Source organism: Sapajus apella, unplaced genomic scaffold (genome assembly GCF_009761245.1).
Source record: "Sapajus apella isolate SASKATOON/1434 unplaced genomic scaffold, GSC_monkey_1.0 scaffold68, whole genome shotgun sequence".
Lineage (NCBI taxonomy): Eukaryota > Metazoa > Chordata > Mammalia > Primates > Cebidae > Sapajus > Sapajus apella.
Genome location: NW_022437008.1, coordinates 5,356,606 through 5,375,760, shown reverse-complemented (window position 1 = coordinate 5,375,760; position 19,155 = coordinate 5,356,606). Strand labels below are relative to the sequence as shown.

The 19,155-nt window shown below is 52.5% G+C and overlaps 1 protein-coding gene across 2 annotated transcripts; it reads left to right on the top strand.

The window, feature by feature from the left end:
- The first annotated feature begins 2,017 nt into the window (after positions 1 to 2,017).
- On the top strand, positions 2,018 to 12,997 carry APLP1 (amyloid beta precursor like protein 1). 2 transcript variants are annotated; one of them, XM_032249501.1, is made up of 17 exons: positions 2,018 to 2,368; positions 3,253 to 3,396; positions 4,484 to 4,616; positions 4,838 to 4,950; positions 5,216 to 5,349; positions 5,462 to 5,646; positions 6,072 to 6,202; positions 6,901 to 6,975; positions 7,759 to 7,917; positions 7,996 to 8,124; positions 9,677 to 9,776; positions 10,930 to 11,037; positions 11,296 to 11,319; positions 11,795 to 11,865; positions 12,108 to 12,170; positions 12,290 to 12,433; positions 12,554 to 12,997. In XM_032249501.1, the coding sequence occupies exons 1-17, from the start codon at positions 2,210 to 2,212 to the stop codon at positions 12,650 to 12,652; spliced, it is 1,971 nt and encodes a 656-aa protein (XP_032105392.1). In that variant the 5' UTR covers positions 2,018 to 2,209; the 3' UTR covers positions 12,653 to 12,997. The 2 variants fall into 2 exon arrangements, with proteins under 2 accessions (XP_032105392.1, XP_032105391.1); XM_032249500.1 differs by having other exon boundaries at positions 2,023 to 2,368; positions 11,293 to 11,319.
- Positions 12,998 to 19,155: the final 6,158 nt, after the last annotated feature.

Below are 19,155 nucleotides of genomic sequence, written 5' to 3'. Positions count from 1 at the left end.
CATACCAGGCCCCACCCTGGCTCTCCCTGATGGGAAGTTTGCTCGGCCAATGGAAGTGCAGCCAAGATGGCCATATACTCCCTAGGAACCAAAGATGGCTACCATCTTGATTCCACTTTCCTTAAAGACTTAGAAAAGAGTGCGTGCCTGTAATCCCAGCTACTCAGGAGGCTGAGGCAGGAGAATCCTTGAACCTAGGAGGTGGAGGTTGCAGTGAGCCAAGATTGTGCCATTGCACTCCAGCCTGGGCAATAAGATTGAAACTCCATCTCAAAAAAAAAAAGACTTAGAAAGACTTGGACCCAAGGAGTGGGGATATGGTGAGAATTATCACTGTGGGGGCAAAGGGGAATCTCTAGATAAAAATATTTATGTTTAATAATAAAGAAAAATCAAAAAGGCAAATGTGTCTTAGGGAGTCTACTGGCATTATTACCCTCCATCAAGGAAGGGTCCATTAGACCTGTCCCAAGGTCCCTCCTCTACCCTAGCCTATGAGGTGGCTGTAGGAGTAAAACTGTGAGCCACCTGTCAGTCTCTTGCTACCTGCAAACTGCTCTAGGCTTTTTTTTTCTTCTTGAGACAAGGTCTGGCTCTATGACCTAGGCTGGAGTACACTGGCATAATCTCAGCTCACTGCTACCTCTGCATCCTGGGCTCAAGCCATCCTTCCACCTCAGCCTCCCAAGTAGCTGGGACTACAGGTGCATGCCACCACATCCGGCTATTTTTTGTATTTGTTTGTAGAGACAGGGTTTCACCATATTGGCCAGGCTAGTCTTGAACTTGTGAGCTCAAGTGATCAGCCTGTCTCAGCTTCCCAAAGTGCTGGATTACAGGCACCACGCCTGGTCTAGGCTCTTTTATTTTATTATTATTATTTTTTGAGACGGAGTCTCAGTCTGTCACCCAGGCTAGAGTGCAGTGGTGTGATCTTGCCTCAAAACAACTTCCACCTCCCATGCTTCAAGTGATTCTTCTGTCTCAGCCTCCCAATAGCTGGGATTACAGGCACCCGCCACCCCGCCTGGCTAATTTTTGTATTTTTAGTAGAGATGGAGTTTCACCATGTTGGCCAGGCTGATCTCAAACTCCTGACCTCAAGTGGATAGGCCCAGTTAGGCCTCCCAAAGTGCTGAAATTACAGGCCAGAGCCAGTGTGCCTGGCCATGGGCTCTTTTAATATACATCTTCACACACACACACACACACACACACACGTTGCAAACAGAAACAGACATACACATGGGCATGTATGCACAGACACACAAACAGATGTCCACACAGTTGTACACATGTGACAGGGCTGACCCAGGGGTCCTGGAGAAGACAGAATACTACACTCTCATTAGAGGAGGCAAACAAGTGAGTCCTGAAGCGGGGCAGGGAAGGGGAGACTATGGATAGGAAAATGACAATCCCCTGGTCCTTACAGCAAGGGCGGAGGTCCAGACCCTAATCCTGAGGCGCTGCATCCACAGTGGGCATGATGCTGGTGCCTGCTTAGGTGATCCTTAAAGAAGGGTCCTGGGGGCTGTGGTTCATGGATCCTTGAGCTAGGAGTTAAAGGTACACGCCCCTGGGACCCTTGGGAAGCAGAGCAGGAAGACTGAACTCCTGGGTCTGAGGGAGAATGTCCTGGGGGCTTGGTCTCTGGTCCTGAGAGAGAAGAAACCTAGCGCCCTGACTCCTGGATCTGAAAGAGGAGGGGACTGGGTCTCACCCTCCCCTGCTGCTTTCTTGATTGGGGACATTTTGGAGACCTATATTCCTGAGCCCTCAACAGAGGAATTTACTAGGGTACGAGGGTCGCCGATGCTTGCATCCTTGGAGAAGGACAAAACTAATTCTGTGTATCTGGGTCTATGAGGGTGAGTCCTGCGAGATGGCTCAAAATTCACAACGGGCGGAGCCCGTAGCCGGACTCCTGGCTGAGCCCTTCAAGGGGCGGGACGCCTGGAATCTCGAGGGGCGGGGGCCTGGCGCAGGCTCCCGCCTGGGGTTCCCGAGCGGTTCCACTCTGCGCGGAGCCGCCACGCTATTGTCCTGGCCAGGAAGGCGGGGCCGGCGCGGGGCGGGGCTGGCGGCGCCGGCGCAGCCCGGGGGCGGCGGGAGGAGGAGGTGGCGGCGGTGGCTCCGGGAGCTCCTGTCACCGCTGGGGCCGGGCCGGGCGGGAGTGCAGGGGACGTGAGGGCGCAAGGGCCGGGACATGGGGCCCGCCAGCCCCGCTGCTCGCTGTCTGGGTCGCCGCCGGGGCCAGCCGCCGCTACCGCTGCCGCTGCCGCTGCTGCTGCCACTATTGCTGCTGCTTCTGCGCGCGCAGCCCGCCGTCGGGAGCCTGGCCGGTGGGAGCCCCGGCGCGGCCGAGGTGAGGCCGGGCCGGGTCCTGGGGGATGGGGGAAGGGGCGGGACCGGGCCTCTGGACGCCGGGGCGGACATGTCCAGGGCCGAAAGCGCGGTCTTTCCAGCCAGGTGGTCAGCCCCCAGGCACCCCCAAACACATTTGTGAACCCAGGGCTCCAGGCCCCAGCTCCCCCATCATTTGACGTCCCAGCCCCCTCCCACCCCGAGCATAGGAGCTGCTCTATTTAGAGCCCTTGGTCCCAGAAGTCCAGCCCCCTCTCCAGACCCAGGTGACTCGGCCCCGGCCCCCTCCTGCCTGGACATAGGACCCGCCAAGCAGTAAGGCACTTAGATCCAAAAATCCAGACCGCTTGTATCCTCTGGACCCATATGGGGGCCCTCGCAGCCTCCCAGGACCCAGGAGTCCAGTCCTCCAGTCACCGCCCACCCCAACCAGATGTAGCTCCTCAGTCCTCAAGGACCTGGTGTCCAGGACTGCAGGCCCCTGAAGCCAGGCCTTGTCAGCTTTGCACCCTGCAACCGGAGCCTGAGCAGGGGATGGAGGGAGGAGGGGCCAGAACGCCTGGGTTCTGGCCTCCTCCTCCGCGACTCAGGTTTAACCCCTTCGGGCTCCAGCGCGACCGCGCTGGGGTGGGGGCGGAGTCTGTCTCCGCGGCAACAAGGCCGAGAGAATCCCGGAGGACCCGGGTAGCCATAGCAACGGGAGAGCTGGGGCGCCCCCGCCCTACGGGAGCTGTTTCCCAGGGAACGGTGCCTCCATGGAGGCGGGTGTGCGGTGCTTGGGGGAGGTGGCTGGTGCTGGAGGTCTCGGTTCTAGGGAGCAAAGAACCAGAGGACTCTCGTGCCAACGTCCCCCGGGCCCTCACTGTCCCCTCCACTTCCATTCAGGCCCCGGGGTCGGCCCAGGTTGCCGGACTATGCGGGCGCCCAACCCTTCACCGGGACCTGCGCACCGGCCGCTGGGAACCAGACCCACAGCGCTCTCGACGCTGTCTCCGGGACCCGCAGCGCGTGCTGGAGTACTGCAGACAGGTGGGCGGGGCCGAGCGGGAGGGGCTGGGCTATCGGAAAGCGGGCCGCCCACGGAAAGCTAGACTTGCAAAAGGCGTGGTCCAAGGTGCGGCACGATCTAAGGCGTGGAAGCTGGGGGGCGTGGCCAACAAAGAGGCTCAGCTACGCCAGGGCAGGGAACCTGTTTTGAGATACTAAGTCAGGAAAGTCGGGAGAACCGCGAGATGGCTAGAGAAGTGGGGTTTAGTAATCTGGTGGTCTTCGTAAAGAGTAGAGGTGTAGGAGGGAGTGGTGAAAGGAGAGGCGGGGCTAAGAGAAAGATCTTAAAGACCAGCAAGATGGGGAAAGAGGTGGAGCCCAATGAAAGCGCGGAGAGCTGGGAGGCGTGGCCACGAAAAGCCTCTACTCTGTAAAGGGAAGAGTTTTGGAGACGCGGAACAGATAAAAAGGCGGGGCCCCAAAGGAGGGTGAGACCTGTGGGGAGAAGAACCTGACAGCGGGGAGGAGTGACCAGAGAGGTGGGCTTAGACCGACCTTCGAAAAGAAATAGCACAGGAAAAGGGATAGGGCTTAAAGATGACCGGACTTTTAAGGGAAAACTGCTAGTGGGCGTGGCCAATGGGCACGAGGGGCTTGGATATCTAAGGCTGGCGCTATGGAGAGGCAGGGCCTAGGGAGGCGATGTCCTCATGAATATTAGAGCTTTGAAAAGGGACCTGGCCAGGCGCGTTGGCTCACTCCTGTAATCGCAGCACTTTGGGAGGCTGAGGCGGGCGGATCACCTGAGGTCAGGAGTTCGAGACCAGCCTGGCCAACATGGAGAAAATTCATCTCTACTAAAAATGCAAAAATTGGCAAGGGCATGATGGTGCATGCCTGTAATCCCAGCTACGCAGGAGGCTGAGGCAGGAAAATCTCTTGAACCTGGGAGGTGGAGGTTTTAGTGAGCCGAGATTACACCATTGCACTCCAGCCTGGGTGACAAAAGCAAAAAGTCCCTCTCCAAAAAAAAAAAAAAAAAAAAAAAAAAGGACCTGGCCAGTGGAGAGGGGTGCCCCCTGGCAGGGGCAGGGCAGTGGGCTGATTGTTCCCACCTGATCCCCCCCAGATGTACCCGGAGCTGCAGATTGCACGTGTAGAGCAGGCTACTCAGGCCATCCCCATGGAGCACTGGTGCGGGGGTGCCCGGAGCGGCCACTGCGCCCATCCCCACCACCAAGTTGTGCCCTTCCGCTGCCTGCGTGAGTCCATGTGGCTAGGGGTTGGGGTGGGCCGGGGGACACTGAGTTGGGAGTTTCTGAGAGGCGAGGTTCTGTGCCCCTATCTCAGGCCCACATTAAGGGGCTGGGTGCTTGTGTCCTAAGTGGGGCAGAGAAGCCTCTGAAGATAAAATATCTGGATTCTGAGGAGGGTGGGGTTGGTGGCTGTGGGAGGGTCTCACCCTGGTGTCCCATACTCCCAGCTGGTGAATTTGTGAGTGAGGCCTTGCTGGTGCCCGAAGGCTGCCGGTTCTTGCACCAGGAGCGCATGGACGAATGTGAGAGTTCAACCCGGAGGCATCAGGAGGCGCAGGAGGTCAGGACCTTGGCCCACCCATCCCCTCCCCCCTAGAACCCAGGAGCCCAGGCCCCTAACACCCTCCTCCACCAGAACCAAGGAGTCTGGGCCACCAGCATCCTCTTCCCACTGGGATCTAGGAATTTCATCCCCCCAATCCCTTCCTCCAGAACCAGGAATCCAGGCTCCCAGCCTCATCAGCCCCCTAGATCCAGGCAGACTGGCTCCCCCTCTACCAACCCATACCCCACAATCCTGGCATCTGGGCCCACTCTTCCCACAGGCCTGCAGCTCCCAGGGCCTCATCCTGCACGGCTCGGGCATGCTTTTGCCCTGTGGCTCGGATCGGTTCCGTGGTGTGGAGTATGTGTGCTGTCCCCCTCCAGGGACCCCTGACCCATCTGGGACAGCAGTTGGGTGAGTGGAAGGGAACCCTCTGTGCCCTTCCCAACGTTCCTGAGGAAGGGGATGGCAGTCTGGGAGCCTGGGCCTGGGTTCTTACTGTCTGGGTCCTCTCCTGCTCCCTCAGTGACCCCTCCACCCGGTCCTGGCCCCTGGGGAGCAAAGCAGAGGGGGCTGAGGATGAGGAAGAGGAGGAATCCTTCCCACAGCCAGTAGATGATTACTTTGTGGAGCCTCCGCAGGCTGAAGAGGAAGAGAAGGAGGAAAGGGTGCCACCCCCAAGCTCCCATACCCTTGCAGTGGTCAGCAAAGGTGAGACAGTCTCTGAACCCCCAGGCCTCTCTGCCATGGAGGGAGAAGGATCTGGCAGAAACACGCTGGGGGGTGTCTTTGGGAGGGACCTATGGGGGAAAGACCCAACTGAGGGGAAAAGATGGGAGTAACTTTGGATAAAACAGAGGAAGAAGGGCTAACCTGGGGGTACTTGGGAGTAGAGGGGCCATTGGGTAGGTCCTGAGGATCATTTCAGGAAAGCTTACAAGATGGTGTAAAAGATTCCTAAGCTTTGCAAGAACAGGCCCAGTCCAGAACTACATCTCCCAAAATGCCAGGCAGCAGTGGTGGCCAAACTGGACACATGATGGTCTTTGGTACACTCCAGGAAACATGGTTCTCTAGGTAGAAAAGGGGACCTGGAGGTGGGCAGCAGACTGACCTCCTGATCCCTGGTCTCGTAGTCACTCCCACCCCGAGGCCCACAGATGGTGTGGATATTTACTTCGGCATGCCGGGGGAAATCAGTGAGCACGAGGGGTTCCTGAGGGCCAAGATGGACCTGGAGGAGCGTAGGATGCGCCAGATTAATGAGGTGATGATACCGGGGGCCCCAGGACCCACTACAGTACAGAGCTCCCTAAATACCAGGAAACTTCCAGAACACATTGATAGTACTTGCAAAGGCTCCCTAAGCCCCTTCGACTGTGAGCCCTCCATATCACCCCCTAACATGACCAGAGACCCATGGTCCATCTAGAATCCAACTGAGACGCCACCAGATTATATGGAGACTCTGGTCTATGGCACTCTTTCACTTTTTTGTTTTGTTTTGTTTTTGTTTTTTGAGTTGGAGTTTCACTCTTGTTGCCCAGGCTGGAGTGCAATGGCATGATCTGGGCTCATTGCAACCTCTGCCTCCTGGGTTCAAGTGATTCTCCTGCCTCAGCCTCCCAAGTAGCTGGGACTACGGGCGCCCACCACCATGCCCAGCTAGTTTTTGTATTTTTTAGTAGAGACAGAGTTTCACCATGTTGGCCAGGCTGGTTTTGAACTCCTGAACTAGGAGATCCATGTGTCTTGGCCTCCCAAAGTGCTGGGATTACAGGCGTGAGCCACCATGCCTAGCCTCTCTTTCACTTTAAACTCTTTCTAGATCTTCCCTCTTGGGAGCCCAAGAACCAGCAAGACTTAAGGGATCTGGGGCCTCTAAAAATCTTCAAGAGGGGTTGGGGGACTCACCAGGTGGCTCAGGGTGGATTCTGGGATCCTGAAGCTCCGCTCCCCATGCAGGTGATGCGTGAATGGGCCATGGCTGACAACCAGTCCAAGAACCTTCCTAAAGCTGACAGACAGGCCCTGAATGAGGTAGGACAGCCCCAGAGGGCCCTACTCATGACTGTCCCCCACCTGGAGCACGCTCAGCTTCACGTGGTTCTGGCCGTGCCCTGCTCATCCAGCTCCACCCCTTCCCACTTATCTCTGCCCTTCCTGGCCACAAGCCTACATGCGGCTCTGCCCCTCTTAAGCCACCATCTGTCCTGACACTGCTCTCCTCCTCCGATTGGCAATGTTTGGCCCATCTGCACTTGACTTGCCTCTCAGGGCCGGTTCTGGAGTCCTGTCCCAAGCCCGGGCCCCTGCAGATACAGCCAGGGCCTTCTTGGTCTCTCTTTGATGTATTCCTGTCTCTATCAGGCCCCTCCCCCTGATTCTGGCTCTGCCTACTTGTCTCGCCTCTCTCAACCTGACCTACCCCATGGAGACCCCACTCATGTTAGCCCCCATTAGCTGTTGGTTCCACCCCTATCGTGTCATTTAGGTACAGCCTGTCTCCAGTTTGACCCTGACCCAGCCCGGAGCCCTGCAAGGCTTTGTCCCTTTCACCCTAACATTGGCCAGTTCTGCTCCCAGACTGTTCCCACTTGATCTTACAGTTTACACCCTCAGATTGGCTCCCACTGGGCCTAGTCCCACCTCCACTCTACCTGGCCCTGGAGCCTACCCCTTCCAATCCATACCCTTTGGTTCTGCCCAGGCCTGGACCTTGGAACGGCCCCCAACCCCAGGTAACGCTGCCTTTCCAGGCTGTCTGACCAGCCTTTGATCTATCTTCTCCTCTCCTGCCCCTGTGCCCTACCCGCTCCCCAGCACTTCCAGTCCATTCTGCAGACCCTGGAGGAGCAGGTGTCTGGTGAGCGACAGCGCCTGGTGGAGACTCATGCCACCCGTGTCATCGCCCTTATCAACGACCAGCGGCGGGCCGCCTTGGAGGGCTTCCTGGCAGCCCTGCAGGGAGATCCGCCTCAGGTGTGGGGACCGTGGGGGCAGAAAGCAGAGGACGAGAAGGGTGAGGGCAGACCTGGGCAGCCTGTGTCCCTTCCTCAGGCGGAGCGTGTCTTGATGGCCCTGCGACGCTACCTGCGTGCGGAGCAGAAGGAGCAGAGGCACACGCTGCGCCACTACCAGCACGTGGCGGCCGTGGATCCAGAGAAGGCACAGCAGATGCGCTTCCAGGTGCTCAGATCCTTCCAGCTCCTGCACGCACCACTATCCTCAGACCCCAGCACCTCAGGCTCTCTGCTCTGGTCCCTCAGACCCTCTTTCTGTCTCTTGGATCCCTTCCTATCCCCTGAATATCACTTCTCTGCCTCTTCCCAGTCCCTCAGCTTGACTTCCTGACCCTGAAACATGGCCCCCAACACGCTGTGCCTTTGACGCCTATTTCTTGTCGGCTGGATTCCTACTTACCGTCCCCTTGATCCTACATTCCGTTCCTTGGATTTTCACTGCCTTTCCCAGAATCCCTTTATTTTTATTTTTATTTTTTTTGTTTGAGGCAAGGTCTCACTCTGTTGCCCAGGCTGGAGTGCAGTTCTCGATCTCTGTTCACTGCAACCTTTGCCTCCTGGGTTCAAGCGATTCTCCTGCCTCAGCCTCCCGAGTAGCTGGGATTGCAGGTGCTCACCACCACACCCAGCTAACTTTTGTATTGGGTTGGTACAAAAGTTATTGCGGTTTTTGCTATTACTTTCAATAGCAAAAACCCCAATACTTTTTTTTTTTGAGACAGTCTCGCTCTGTCGCCTAGGCTGGAGTGCAATGGCTCGATCTCTGCTCACCGCAGCCTCTGCCTCACGGGTTCAAGCAATTCTCCTGCCTCAGCCTCTCCAGTAGCTGGGATTACAAGAGCCCACCACCACACCCAGCTAATTTTTTTTTTTGTTTTGAGACAGAGTCTCGCTCTGTTGCCCAGGCTGGAGTGCAGTGGTGTGATCTCGGCTCACTGCAACCTCCACCTCCTGGGTTCAAGTGAGTCTCCTGCCTCAGCCTGCTGAGTAGCTGAGATTACAGGTGCATGCCACCACATCTGGCTGAGTTTTGTATTTTTAGTAGAACGGGGATTCACCATGTTGGCCAGGTTGGTCTCGAACTCGACCTCAGGTGATCCACCCTCGGCCTCCCAAAGTGCTAGGATTACAGGCATGAGCCACCACACCCGGCCAGAAACCGCAATAATTTCCAATCCAATATTCTTAGTAGAGACAAGGTTTTGCCATGTTGCTCAGGCTGGTCTTGAACTCCTGACTTCAGGTGATCCCGCTGCCTCTGCCTCCCAAAGCTGGGATTATAGGCGTGAGCTACCGTGCCCAGCTGAGAATCCCCTTCTAGTTCCTTGAAGGAACTGTTCCTCGGCCTCCTTTCTCCATAACCCCACTTGTTTTCCCTGGAACCCCTGTTCTGTGCGCTCAGATTCAAATTCCCCTTTTCTGGATGTTTTCTTGCTCTTGAACTGCAAATCTTGCCTTGAACCACATAATTTCTATATGACCCTCCAGTCCTCAATCCCTGTCTCTAGAATCCCCTCAAACCCCACTTTCTGTTCCTTGGACTTCATTCTTCAATTTCCTTCTCCTATGGCCCAGTTCCTGACCCTTGTACCATACTTCCTGTCCCTTACATGTGCTGCTTTTCCTCGGCTGCTATTGAATTCCTCCTTCATACTGCCTCAGTTTCCTCGTCTCCAGCCTGCATCCCCAGCTCTTCCTTCATGTGCACTCACCCACAGGTGCAGACCCACCTTCAAGTAATTGAGGAGAGGGTGAATCAGAGCCTGGGCCTGCTTGATCAGCACCCCCACCTGGCTCAGGAGCTGCGGCCCCAGATCCGTGAGTGCCTATTATCCCAGCCCCCATTACCAATTTCTGAGGGCAGATCTTGATTCCTAAGTGTTGATCCCCCAGTTTCAGTTATTCCTCTGTAACAAACTAGCCCAGAACTTAGCAGTGAAAATTAACAACTATTTTTCTTTGTTCATGATTCTGCCATCTGGTCTGGGTTCAGCAGAGTGGTTCTTCTGGTGGTCTTGCCAGTGGTCAAGCATGTGGCTGTATTTAGCTAGCAGATCATCTAGGGGCTGGGAGTCTAGCACAAATGGGCCTCTCTCCCTCTCCAAGGAGGCACGGGGCCTCTCTTCTCCATGGAGCCTCTTCATATGGTCTCACCAGCAGGGTAGCTGGATTTTCTACATGGTGGTTCATGCTCTCTAAGACATCAAAGTGAAAGTTGCCAGGTCTTAAGGCTTGGGCCCACATTCTGTTGGTTAAAGCAAGCTACAAACCCAGTCCAGATTCAAGGGAAGGAACTTATATTCATATCAGAAAGTGTGATCTACCACAGCTCCCAGATCTGTTGTGGTTTCCTCCTGGATATCTGACACATAACCCTGATTCTCCTAGTATTTAAAAAAGCTATAATCTTTTCAGGAGCGCTTAAATATTTGGGTTTAAAAAAAAGCTATAATCTTGAGCTGGGCATGGTGCTCATGCCTATAATCCCAACACTTTAGGAGGCCGAGGCGGGTGGATTACTTGAGGTTCGGAGTTCGAGACCAGCCTGGCCAACACGGTGAAACCCCCATCTCTACTAAAAATACAAAAATTAGCCAGGCCCACGTGGTGGCAGGCACCTGCAGTCCCAGCTACTCAGGAGGCTGAGGCAGGAGAATCGCTGGAACCCGGGAGGCAGAGGTTGCAGTGAGCTGAGATCACGCCATTGCACACCAGCATGGGCAACAAGAGCAAAACTCTGTCTCAAAAAAAAAAAAAAAAAAAGCGAGCCATAATCTTGAAACTTCAGCCTCTAACCTTCCTGCCCACTGTGCCTCCATCCAGCTCCCCACTTTCTCTCACACTTCTGGCTACCCCACACTTGGGGCGGACTCTGCTGTCTGCAAAATCTCCCAATTGCTCTATTGTTAGGGTGCCCTTCACTCACCCCAGTGCTCACAACCTCTGCCACCTTTCTGCATCTCCCCCTCAGAGGAACTCCTCAACTCTGAACACCTGGGTCCCAGTGAATTGGAAGCCCCTGCCCCTGGGGGCAGCAGTGAGGACAAGGGTGGGCTGCAGCCTCCAGATTCCAAGGACGGTGAGTTAGCCTTCATATAGATGACCCCAGACATTGGGGAACAGGCCCCCAGCCTAATTTCTAATCCCCTACAGTCTGAGGGTGTCTTCACCACCACAGTGACTGGGAGAGGTTGGGGAGGAACGTCTAAGGTTGCAGGGCCCCTGCAGGATTCCCAATCCTTCTTTTTGGTCCCGGGAGGATATTTCTCCACCTTTCTTTGCTGATACCCTTGTCTCTTCACTGTTCCACTGCCTTGCTTCCTCTGGCTGCCAGCAGACACCCCCATGACCCTTCCAAAAGGTGAGTGTCTCAGTTGACCCCAGCCTCCAAATCCCACTGAATCCCTGAACCCAGAATGGAACAGGATCCATCCACTGAGAATCCCACACCCCCTGGGGTGGAGTCCAGTGTACTTTCCAACCCCCACCCCTGGACCCTAAAGAATGAGATAGGGCCAGGCACCGGTGGCTCATACCTGTAATCCCAGCACATTGGGAGGCTGAGGCAGGAGGATCCCTTGAGGCCAGGAGTTCGAGACCAGCCTGGGCAACATAATGAGATCCTGTATCTACAAATAATTTAAAAGTTACCTGGGTGTGGTGGGGCGTGTCTGTAGTCCCAGCTGCTCAGGAGGCTGACTTAGAAGGATCACTGGAGCCCAGGCAGTTGAGGCTCCAGTGAGCTGAGATTGCACCACTGCACTCAAGCCTGAGTGGCAGAGTGAGACTCTGTCTCAAAAAAGAAAAAAAAGAATGAGATCAGACTGGGGGGGTAGGGTCCACAGAACAAGATGCTGCATCCCCTGGGAAAGAGAATATGTCCCCGCTGGAACAGTATGAGCGAAAGGTAAGTTAATCAGAACTGTGGGCTCCCAAAGGGGAAGAAGATTGGGGTGTATGTGGCTGGGTCTGAGGGAGGAGATGCTGGGAGCTTGGATTCCTTGTCCTGAGGGAAGAGGGAGCTGAGGACATGGACATGCACTTTGAGATGCTAGAAAATGAGAGGGATAGGGGATGCCCTCTTGGGCCCCTGGGAAAGAGGAGGCAGGGACCAGACTTCTGGGTCCTTGACACCTCCTGCTCCCCCAGGTGAATGCGTCTGTTCCAAGGGGTTTCCCTTTCCACTCATCGGAGATTCAGAGGGATGAGCTGGTAAGAGGAGGGATAGCCGGGTACCTAGGGGAAGAGGGCAGAGATCAGTGGCCAGGCTGACTCCCAAAGCCACGCAGGACCCTCAAAGATGCCCTCTGCCCCATCTCCCCTCCCTGCAGGCACCAGCTGGGACAGGCGTGTCCCGTGAGGCTGTATCGGGTCTGCTGATCATGGGAGCCGGCGGAGGCTCCCTCATTGTCCTCTCCATGCTGCTCCTGCGAAGGAAGAAGCCCTACGGGACTATCAGCCATGGCGTGGTGGAGGTGAGAACCACAAGGACCGCGTGTGGGAAGAGTTCCTGAGCCTGAGCGTGGGCGAGCTGAGAGACCTGCAGGCAGTCCCGCACCACACTGTCCTGTCCCTCCCCTCTCTGCCTGCTGCAGGTGGACCCCATGCTGACTCTGGAGGAGCAGCAGCTCCGCGAACTGCAGCGACACGGCTATGAGAACCCTACCTACCGCTTCCTGGAGGAACGACCCTGACCCAAACCCCTTCACCCCTTCAGCCAAGCCCAGACCTCCTCTATTCCTGGAGCCCCAGAACCCCAACTCCCAGCCTAGGGCAGCAGGGAGTCTTGAAGCGATCATTTCGCACCGTTTTGTGAGAGGGCTGGAAATTCTTATTTCCGCTTTTCAATTCCAAATTCCATCCCTAAGAAATTCCCCAATAGTCCCAGCAGCCTCCCCACATGGCATCTCCTCATCTTAATATTTTTTAATTTATGGCTCCTTAAGGTGACCGCCACGTTGGTCCTAGTGTCTGTTCCCTGGAATTCACCCTCTCATGTTTCCCTACTAACATCCCAATAAAGTCCTCTTCCCTACCAGGCCAGCCTGAGTCTCTGTGGGAGAATTAGTGTGTAATTGCAGGTGGACGGGGTATCATCGCCCTCCAGGCTGCCTTGGCCTCTTTAAACGGGATGACAGAGCTTTAAATCTGGGCGGGGCCTGCAGGAAGGGCTGGGGCGCCGGGGGCGGGGGGCGGGGCCCAGAGATCCGGGATAGGCCCCAGTCCGGGAGCTCTCCGCGGTGCTGAACTTGCCGCTCCTTTTAATTCTCTGTCTCTGCGGGGCACCAGAATGGACCCTAAGGAGGCTGGGTTCCAGTGAGTTTCCCCTGCCATCTGCTCAGCCTCACACAATCACACGCAGCACCCACCCCAATCTTCGAGAACCCTGTGAGAGACTATGAATCGTGAATCACCCTTCCCATTCCCCAAAGTCTTCATTTCTTCTTGGGGAGTCTATAGGAACCCTCCTGGAGTGTGGAGATTCCAATCACATGTCCCAGAAAGGGATATATGATGTCTGCACGTGCCTACTGAAATTCGTTTTATTTTCTCCCCCTACTGCTCATATAAATAATGCAGAAGAGAATTTCTTTTTCTTTCTTTTCTTTCCTCGCCTCCCTTTTTTTTTTTTTTTTTTTTTTTTTTTTTTTTTTTTTGACAAAGTCTCACTTTGTTGCCCAAGCTGGAGTGCAGTGGTGCAGTCTCGGCTTACCGCAACCTCCACCTCCCGGATTCAAGCGATTCTCGTGCCTTAGCCTCCCGAGTAGCTAGGATTACAGGCACCCACCACCACGCCTGGCTAATTTTGTATTTTTGGTAGAAACCCCGTCTCTACCAAAAATACAAAATTAGCCGGTATGGTGGCACATGCCTGTAATCCCAGCTACTTGGGAGGCTGAAGCAGGAGAACCGCTTGAACCTGGGAGGCAGAGGTTGCAGTGAGGCAAGATTGTGCCGTTGCACTCCAGCCTGGGCAATAAGAGCAAAACTCCATCTCAAAAAAAAAAAAAATTTTTTTAGAGGTGGGGTCTTGCTATGTTACCCAGACTGGTCTCCAAGTCCTGGCCTCAAGTGATTCTCTCACCTCAACCTCCAGAGTAGCTGGAATTACAGGTATGCACCACGGTGCCCGGTATTGGAATTCATACCTTCACAGGTTCCATTATGCTGGCTGGAGTTGGCCCTCTACATCTGCTGTTATCTGTCTCAAGAGGGTTGTTAGGAGGATTAAAAGGGTTCATATTCGTGGGGATGTTATGACTGCACCTGCCACTTAGCAAGTATTTGTTAAATACGTTTTAAAGCATTAAGGTAGCAAACACTCATATGGTGTTCACCCTGTGCCAGGCACTACTCTGATGGCTTTACATGCATTGGCACACTTAACCATTACTCAGGAGGCTGAGGCAAGAGGATTACTTGAGCCCAGCGGCTCAGGACTGTAGTACACTATACCAATTGTGTGTCCACACTAACTTTGGCATCAATATGATGACCTCTTGGGAATGGAAACCGGCCCAGGAAATGGATCAGGTCAAGACTCCCATGCTGATCAATAGCGGGATGGCGCCTGTGAATAGCCATTGCACTTCATCCTGGGCAACATAGAGATACCCTATTAAAAAAAAAAAATCCAAATGATATCATTCACCTCTCAGACATTGTAGATTTGCTTTTTTTTTTTTTTTTTTTTTGCCACAGCTTCCCAGCAGATGGCAGTAACATATCATGTTTTAATGTCAGTATCTCGCACAATTTTCTGACAGATGGCTTGAAGAGGGAGCATCTATTTCTAATTCTCCCAAAGGGCCTATGAGCTGGCTGTGGTTCCTCATAATATGTAACTATAAATATAGGTCGTGTATATTAAATACACACCTGGTAGATGTTAGAAGATGCTTCATGGTACAGGTTGGATGCAATGCCAATTTCTGTAGAGAACTCAGTTTGCACCATCATTCTGATATTTGTTATATCTTTGGTTATATTCAGATGAGCCCAGCAGGAATACGTCAATAACACCACAGGCACCCACAGGGATTGAAAGCTGCTTTTGTGTTTTCACAACCAAGAGTGATCAACATAGTAACAATAGGTAAGGAGCTCCAAGCAGGTGAAACAAGAAAAGTAAGGCTGTTTTGCTCAATAGGGTCAGTGTGTAAAATAAAGGTTTTTGTTCATTTGTTTGGTTGTCGTTTTGTTTTGTTTTTGTTTGTTTGTTTTGAGACAGAATTTCACTCGTTGCCCAGGCTTGAGTGCAATGGCGTGATGTCAGCTCACTGCAACCTCTGCCTCCTGGGTTCAAGCAATTCTTTTGCCTCAGCCTCCTGAGTAGCTGGGATTACAGGCATATGCCACCATGCCCTGCTAATTTTGTATTTTTAGTAGAGACAGGGTTTCTCCATGTTGATCAGGCTGGTCTCGAACTCCCGACCTCAGATTATCTGCCGACCTTGGCCTCCCGAAGTGCTGGGATTACAGGCATGAACCACAGCGCTTTGCCATAAAGTTTATATTTTAATGGCAATACTTGAGTATTTAATTTTAAAACATTGTTGTTATTCAAATTCCAGCAGGAAAAATGCTTTTGCTGTTACTTATCTGATATTCTTGCACTCTGAAACCTTCTTTTCCCACTGAAGATGATCTTATTCTTTTTTTATTTTTTATTTTATTTATTTTTCTTTTTTTTCATTTTGAAACAGAGTCCTGCTCTGTCACTCAGGCTGGAATGCAGTGGTGCAATCTTGACTCACAGCAATCTCCACCTCCTACTTTCAAAGGATTCTCCTGCCTCAGCCTCCCAAATAATTGGGAGGGATTACAGGCTGCCACCACCGCACCCAGCTATTTTTGTATTTTTAGTAGAGACAGGGTTTCACCATTTTGGCCAGGCTGGTCTTGAACTCCTGACCTCAGGTGATCCACCTGTGTTGGCCTCCCAAAGTGTTTGGATTACAGGTGTGAGCCACTGTGCCTGGCCAATTTTTCTTACAGTAATTCAGTTTCTGCCATGTGCAGTGGCTCATGCCTGTAATCCCAGCAATTTGGGAGACCGAGATGGGAGGATTGCTTGAGTCCAGGAGTTCAAGACCAGCCTGGGCAACATAGTGAGACACAGTCTCTACAAAAATAAAAACAAAATTAGCCAGACATGGTGGTGAGTGTCTGTAGTTCCAGTTACTCACAAGGCTGAAGTGGGAGAATTGCCTGAGGCTCAGAGGTCGAGGCTGCAGAGAGCCGAGGGTGACAGAGTGAGACTCTGCCTCAAAATAATAATAATAAGAAGAAGAATATATGGCCAGGTGCGGTGGTACATGCCTGTAATCCCAGCACTTTGGGAGGCCAAGATGGGAGGATCCCTTGAGCCCAGGAGTTAGAGACCAGCCTGGGCAACATAGTGAGACCTCATATCTACAAAAAAAAAAAAAAGAAAGAAAATATTAGCCAGGTGTAGTGGCACACACCTGTGGTCCCAGGTTCTCAGGAGGCTGAAGTGGGAGGATCACTTGAGTCCAGGCAGGAGGTCAAGGCTGCAGTGAGCTGAGACTGCACCACTGTACTCCAGCCTGGGTGATAGAGTGAGACCCTATTCTTATTTAAAACAACAACAACAAAGTTTCTAAGGGACATTTTATCGTGTTAGTGGGGTGAATGTGTGCATGCGTGTGTGGATACATGTCTTAGTTTGGGCTACTATAACAGAATGCCATGGACTGGGTGGCTTAAACAACACACATTTATTTCTCACACATGCTAGAGGCTGAGAAGTCCAAGATCAAGATGCCCGCAGCTCCAAAGTCTGAAGAGAGCTCTCTTCCTGGTTTGCAGATGGTCTTTGTTGTTGTTGTTGTTTGCTTTGTTTTGTTTTCTTTTGTTTTGTTTGAGACAAGGTTTTGTTCTGTCACCTGGCTGGAGTGCAGTGGTGCAATCATAGCTCACTGCAGCCTTGATCTCCCAGGCTCAGGCAATTCTCCTGCCTTAGTAGCTGGGTCCAGAGATGTGCACAATTACACCTGGCTATTTTGGGTTTTTTTGTTTTGTTTTTGTTTTTGAGTAGAGACAGGGTTTCACTATGCTGCCCACACTGGTCTCAAACTCCTGAGCTCAAGCTATCCTCCTACCCCGGCCTCCCAAAGTGCTGGGATTACAGGCATGAGCCGGTGTGCCCAGCCCACAGTGGCCATCCTCTTTCTGCATCTTCATATGGCAGAGAGTAGAGAGCAGGAAAGCAAGCTCTCTCCCACCTCTTCTAACAACGACATTAGTCCCATTCATGAGGGCTCCACCTTCATGACCTAACTACCCCCCAAATGCCCCATCTCCAAATACTACCCCACTGGGGCTTATGGTTTCAACAAATAAATTTTAGAGGGACACAAACATGCACTTCCTAACAATACAAATTGAGATAGACAGCATATACGTCAACAAAACCTCAGATGTCCAGCCGGGTACAGTAGTTCAGGCCTGTAATTCCAGCACTTTGGGAGGCTGAGACGGGTGGATCACGAGGTCGGGAGTTCAAGACCAGCCAGCCTGGCCAAGATGGTGAAACCCCGTCTCTATTAAAAATACAAAAAAATTAGCCGGACATGGTGGCAGATGCCTCTAATCCCAGCTACTCGGGAGGCTGAGGCAGGGGAATTGCTTGAACCCAGGAGGCAGAGATTGCAGTGAGCCAAGATTGCATCATTGCACTCTAGTCTGGCGACAGAGCAAGATACCACCTAAAAAAAAAAAAAAAAGAAAGAAAGAAAAGAAAAACAAAACAAAACAAAAACCTCAGATGCCATCAGTGATAAGAAATAGCATTACTTAGGTTCCACAATAGGAAAAAAAAAGGCAAAGTATACACTAGGTCACACAATTGACTGTAAGATGATTTCAATTAAGTTCTTCTGTATTTTTAATTTTATTATTATTATTTATTTATTTACTTAAAGACAGGGTCTTGCTCTGTCTCCCAGACTGAAGTGCAATGCTGCAATCATGGTTCACTGCAGCCTCAAACGCCTGGGCTCAAGTGATCCTCTTGCCTCAGCCTCCAAAGCAGCTGGGACTGCAGGTATACACCATCACAGACAGCTAATTTTTTTTTTTTTTTTTTTTTTTTTTTTTTGGTAGAGTAAGCGTCTTACTAGGTTACTGGTGTCAAATTCCCAGGCTCAAGCAATCCTCTCACCTCCGCCTTCAAAAGTACTGAAATACAGCCATAGGCATGAGCCACCACATCCATCTCAATTAAGTTCTACTTAGAATCGATAAAATACTGTGCATTTGTAGGAAATTTTTCTGGACCTGCTGTCTGTGTGTGAATACACACGACAACACATACATGCTGGTACAAGACAGCTGATATGAACGACTTAACACCAGGAGCCCCTGATAAAACCTTCTTTATTTTTCTTTCTTTCATTCTTTTCTTTTTCTTTCTTTCTCTTTCTTTCTTTCCCTCCCTTCCTCCCTCCCTTCTTTTTTTTTTTTTTTTTTTTTTTTTTGGGAGGGGGTGTTTCTCTTTTTTTCCCCATGCTGGAGTGCAATGGCGCGATCTCGGCTCACCGCAACCTCCGCCTCCTGGGTTCAGGCAATTCTCCTGCCTCAGCCTCCTGAGTAGCTGGGATTACAGGCACGCGCCACCATGCCCAGCTAATTTTTTGTATTTTTAGTAGAGACGGGGTTTCACCGTGTTGACCAGGATGGTCTCGATCTCTTGACCTCGTGATCCACCCGCCTCGGCCTCCCAAAGTGCTGGGATTACAGGCTTGAGCCACCGCGCCCGGCTCTTCTTTCTTTTTTTGAGACAGAGTTTTGCTCCTGTTGCGCAGGCTGGAGTGCAATGGCGCTCAACCTTGGTTCACTGCAATCTCTGCCTCCCAGGTTCAAGCGATTTCCCTAAGTAGCTGGAATTAGAGGCCCGTGCCACCACGCCTGGTTAATTTTTCGTAATTTTTTTTTTTTTTTTTTGAGGCGGAGTCTTGCCCAGGCTGGAGTGCAGGGGCGTGATCTCAGCTCCCTGCAACCTCTGCCCCCGGGTTCAAGTGATTCTCCTTCCTCAGGCTCCAGAGTAGCTGGGATTACAGGCACCTGCCACTACACCCTGCTAATTTTTGTTTTAGTAGAGATGGGGTTTCACCATGGACCTGGTTAAGCTGGTCTCAAACTCCCTATAGACCTCACTCAGCCTATTTATTAC

What these genes read in the sequence shown, in the direction of transcription:
- APLP1 (XM_032249500.1), top strand. Translation starts at nt 2,210, where the DNA reads ATGGGGCCCGCCAGCCCCGCTGCTCGCTGTCTGGGTCGCCGCCGGGGC. An exon ending in GCCTCCAGATTCCAAGGACG is followed by an intron (nt 11,038 to 11,292) that starts GTGAGTTAGCCT and finishes TCTGGCTGCCAG; the next exon opens with CAGACACCCCCATGACCCTT. An exon ending in TGGAACAGTATGAGCGAAAG is followed by an intron (nt 11,866 to 12,107) that starts GTAAGTTAATCA and finishes CTGCTCCCCCAG; the next exon opens with GTGAATGCGTCTGTTCCAAG.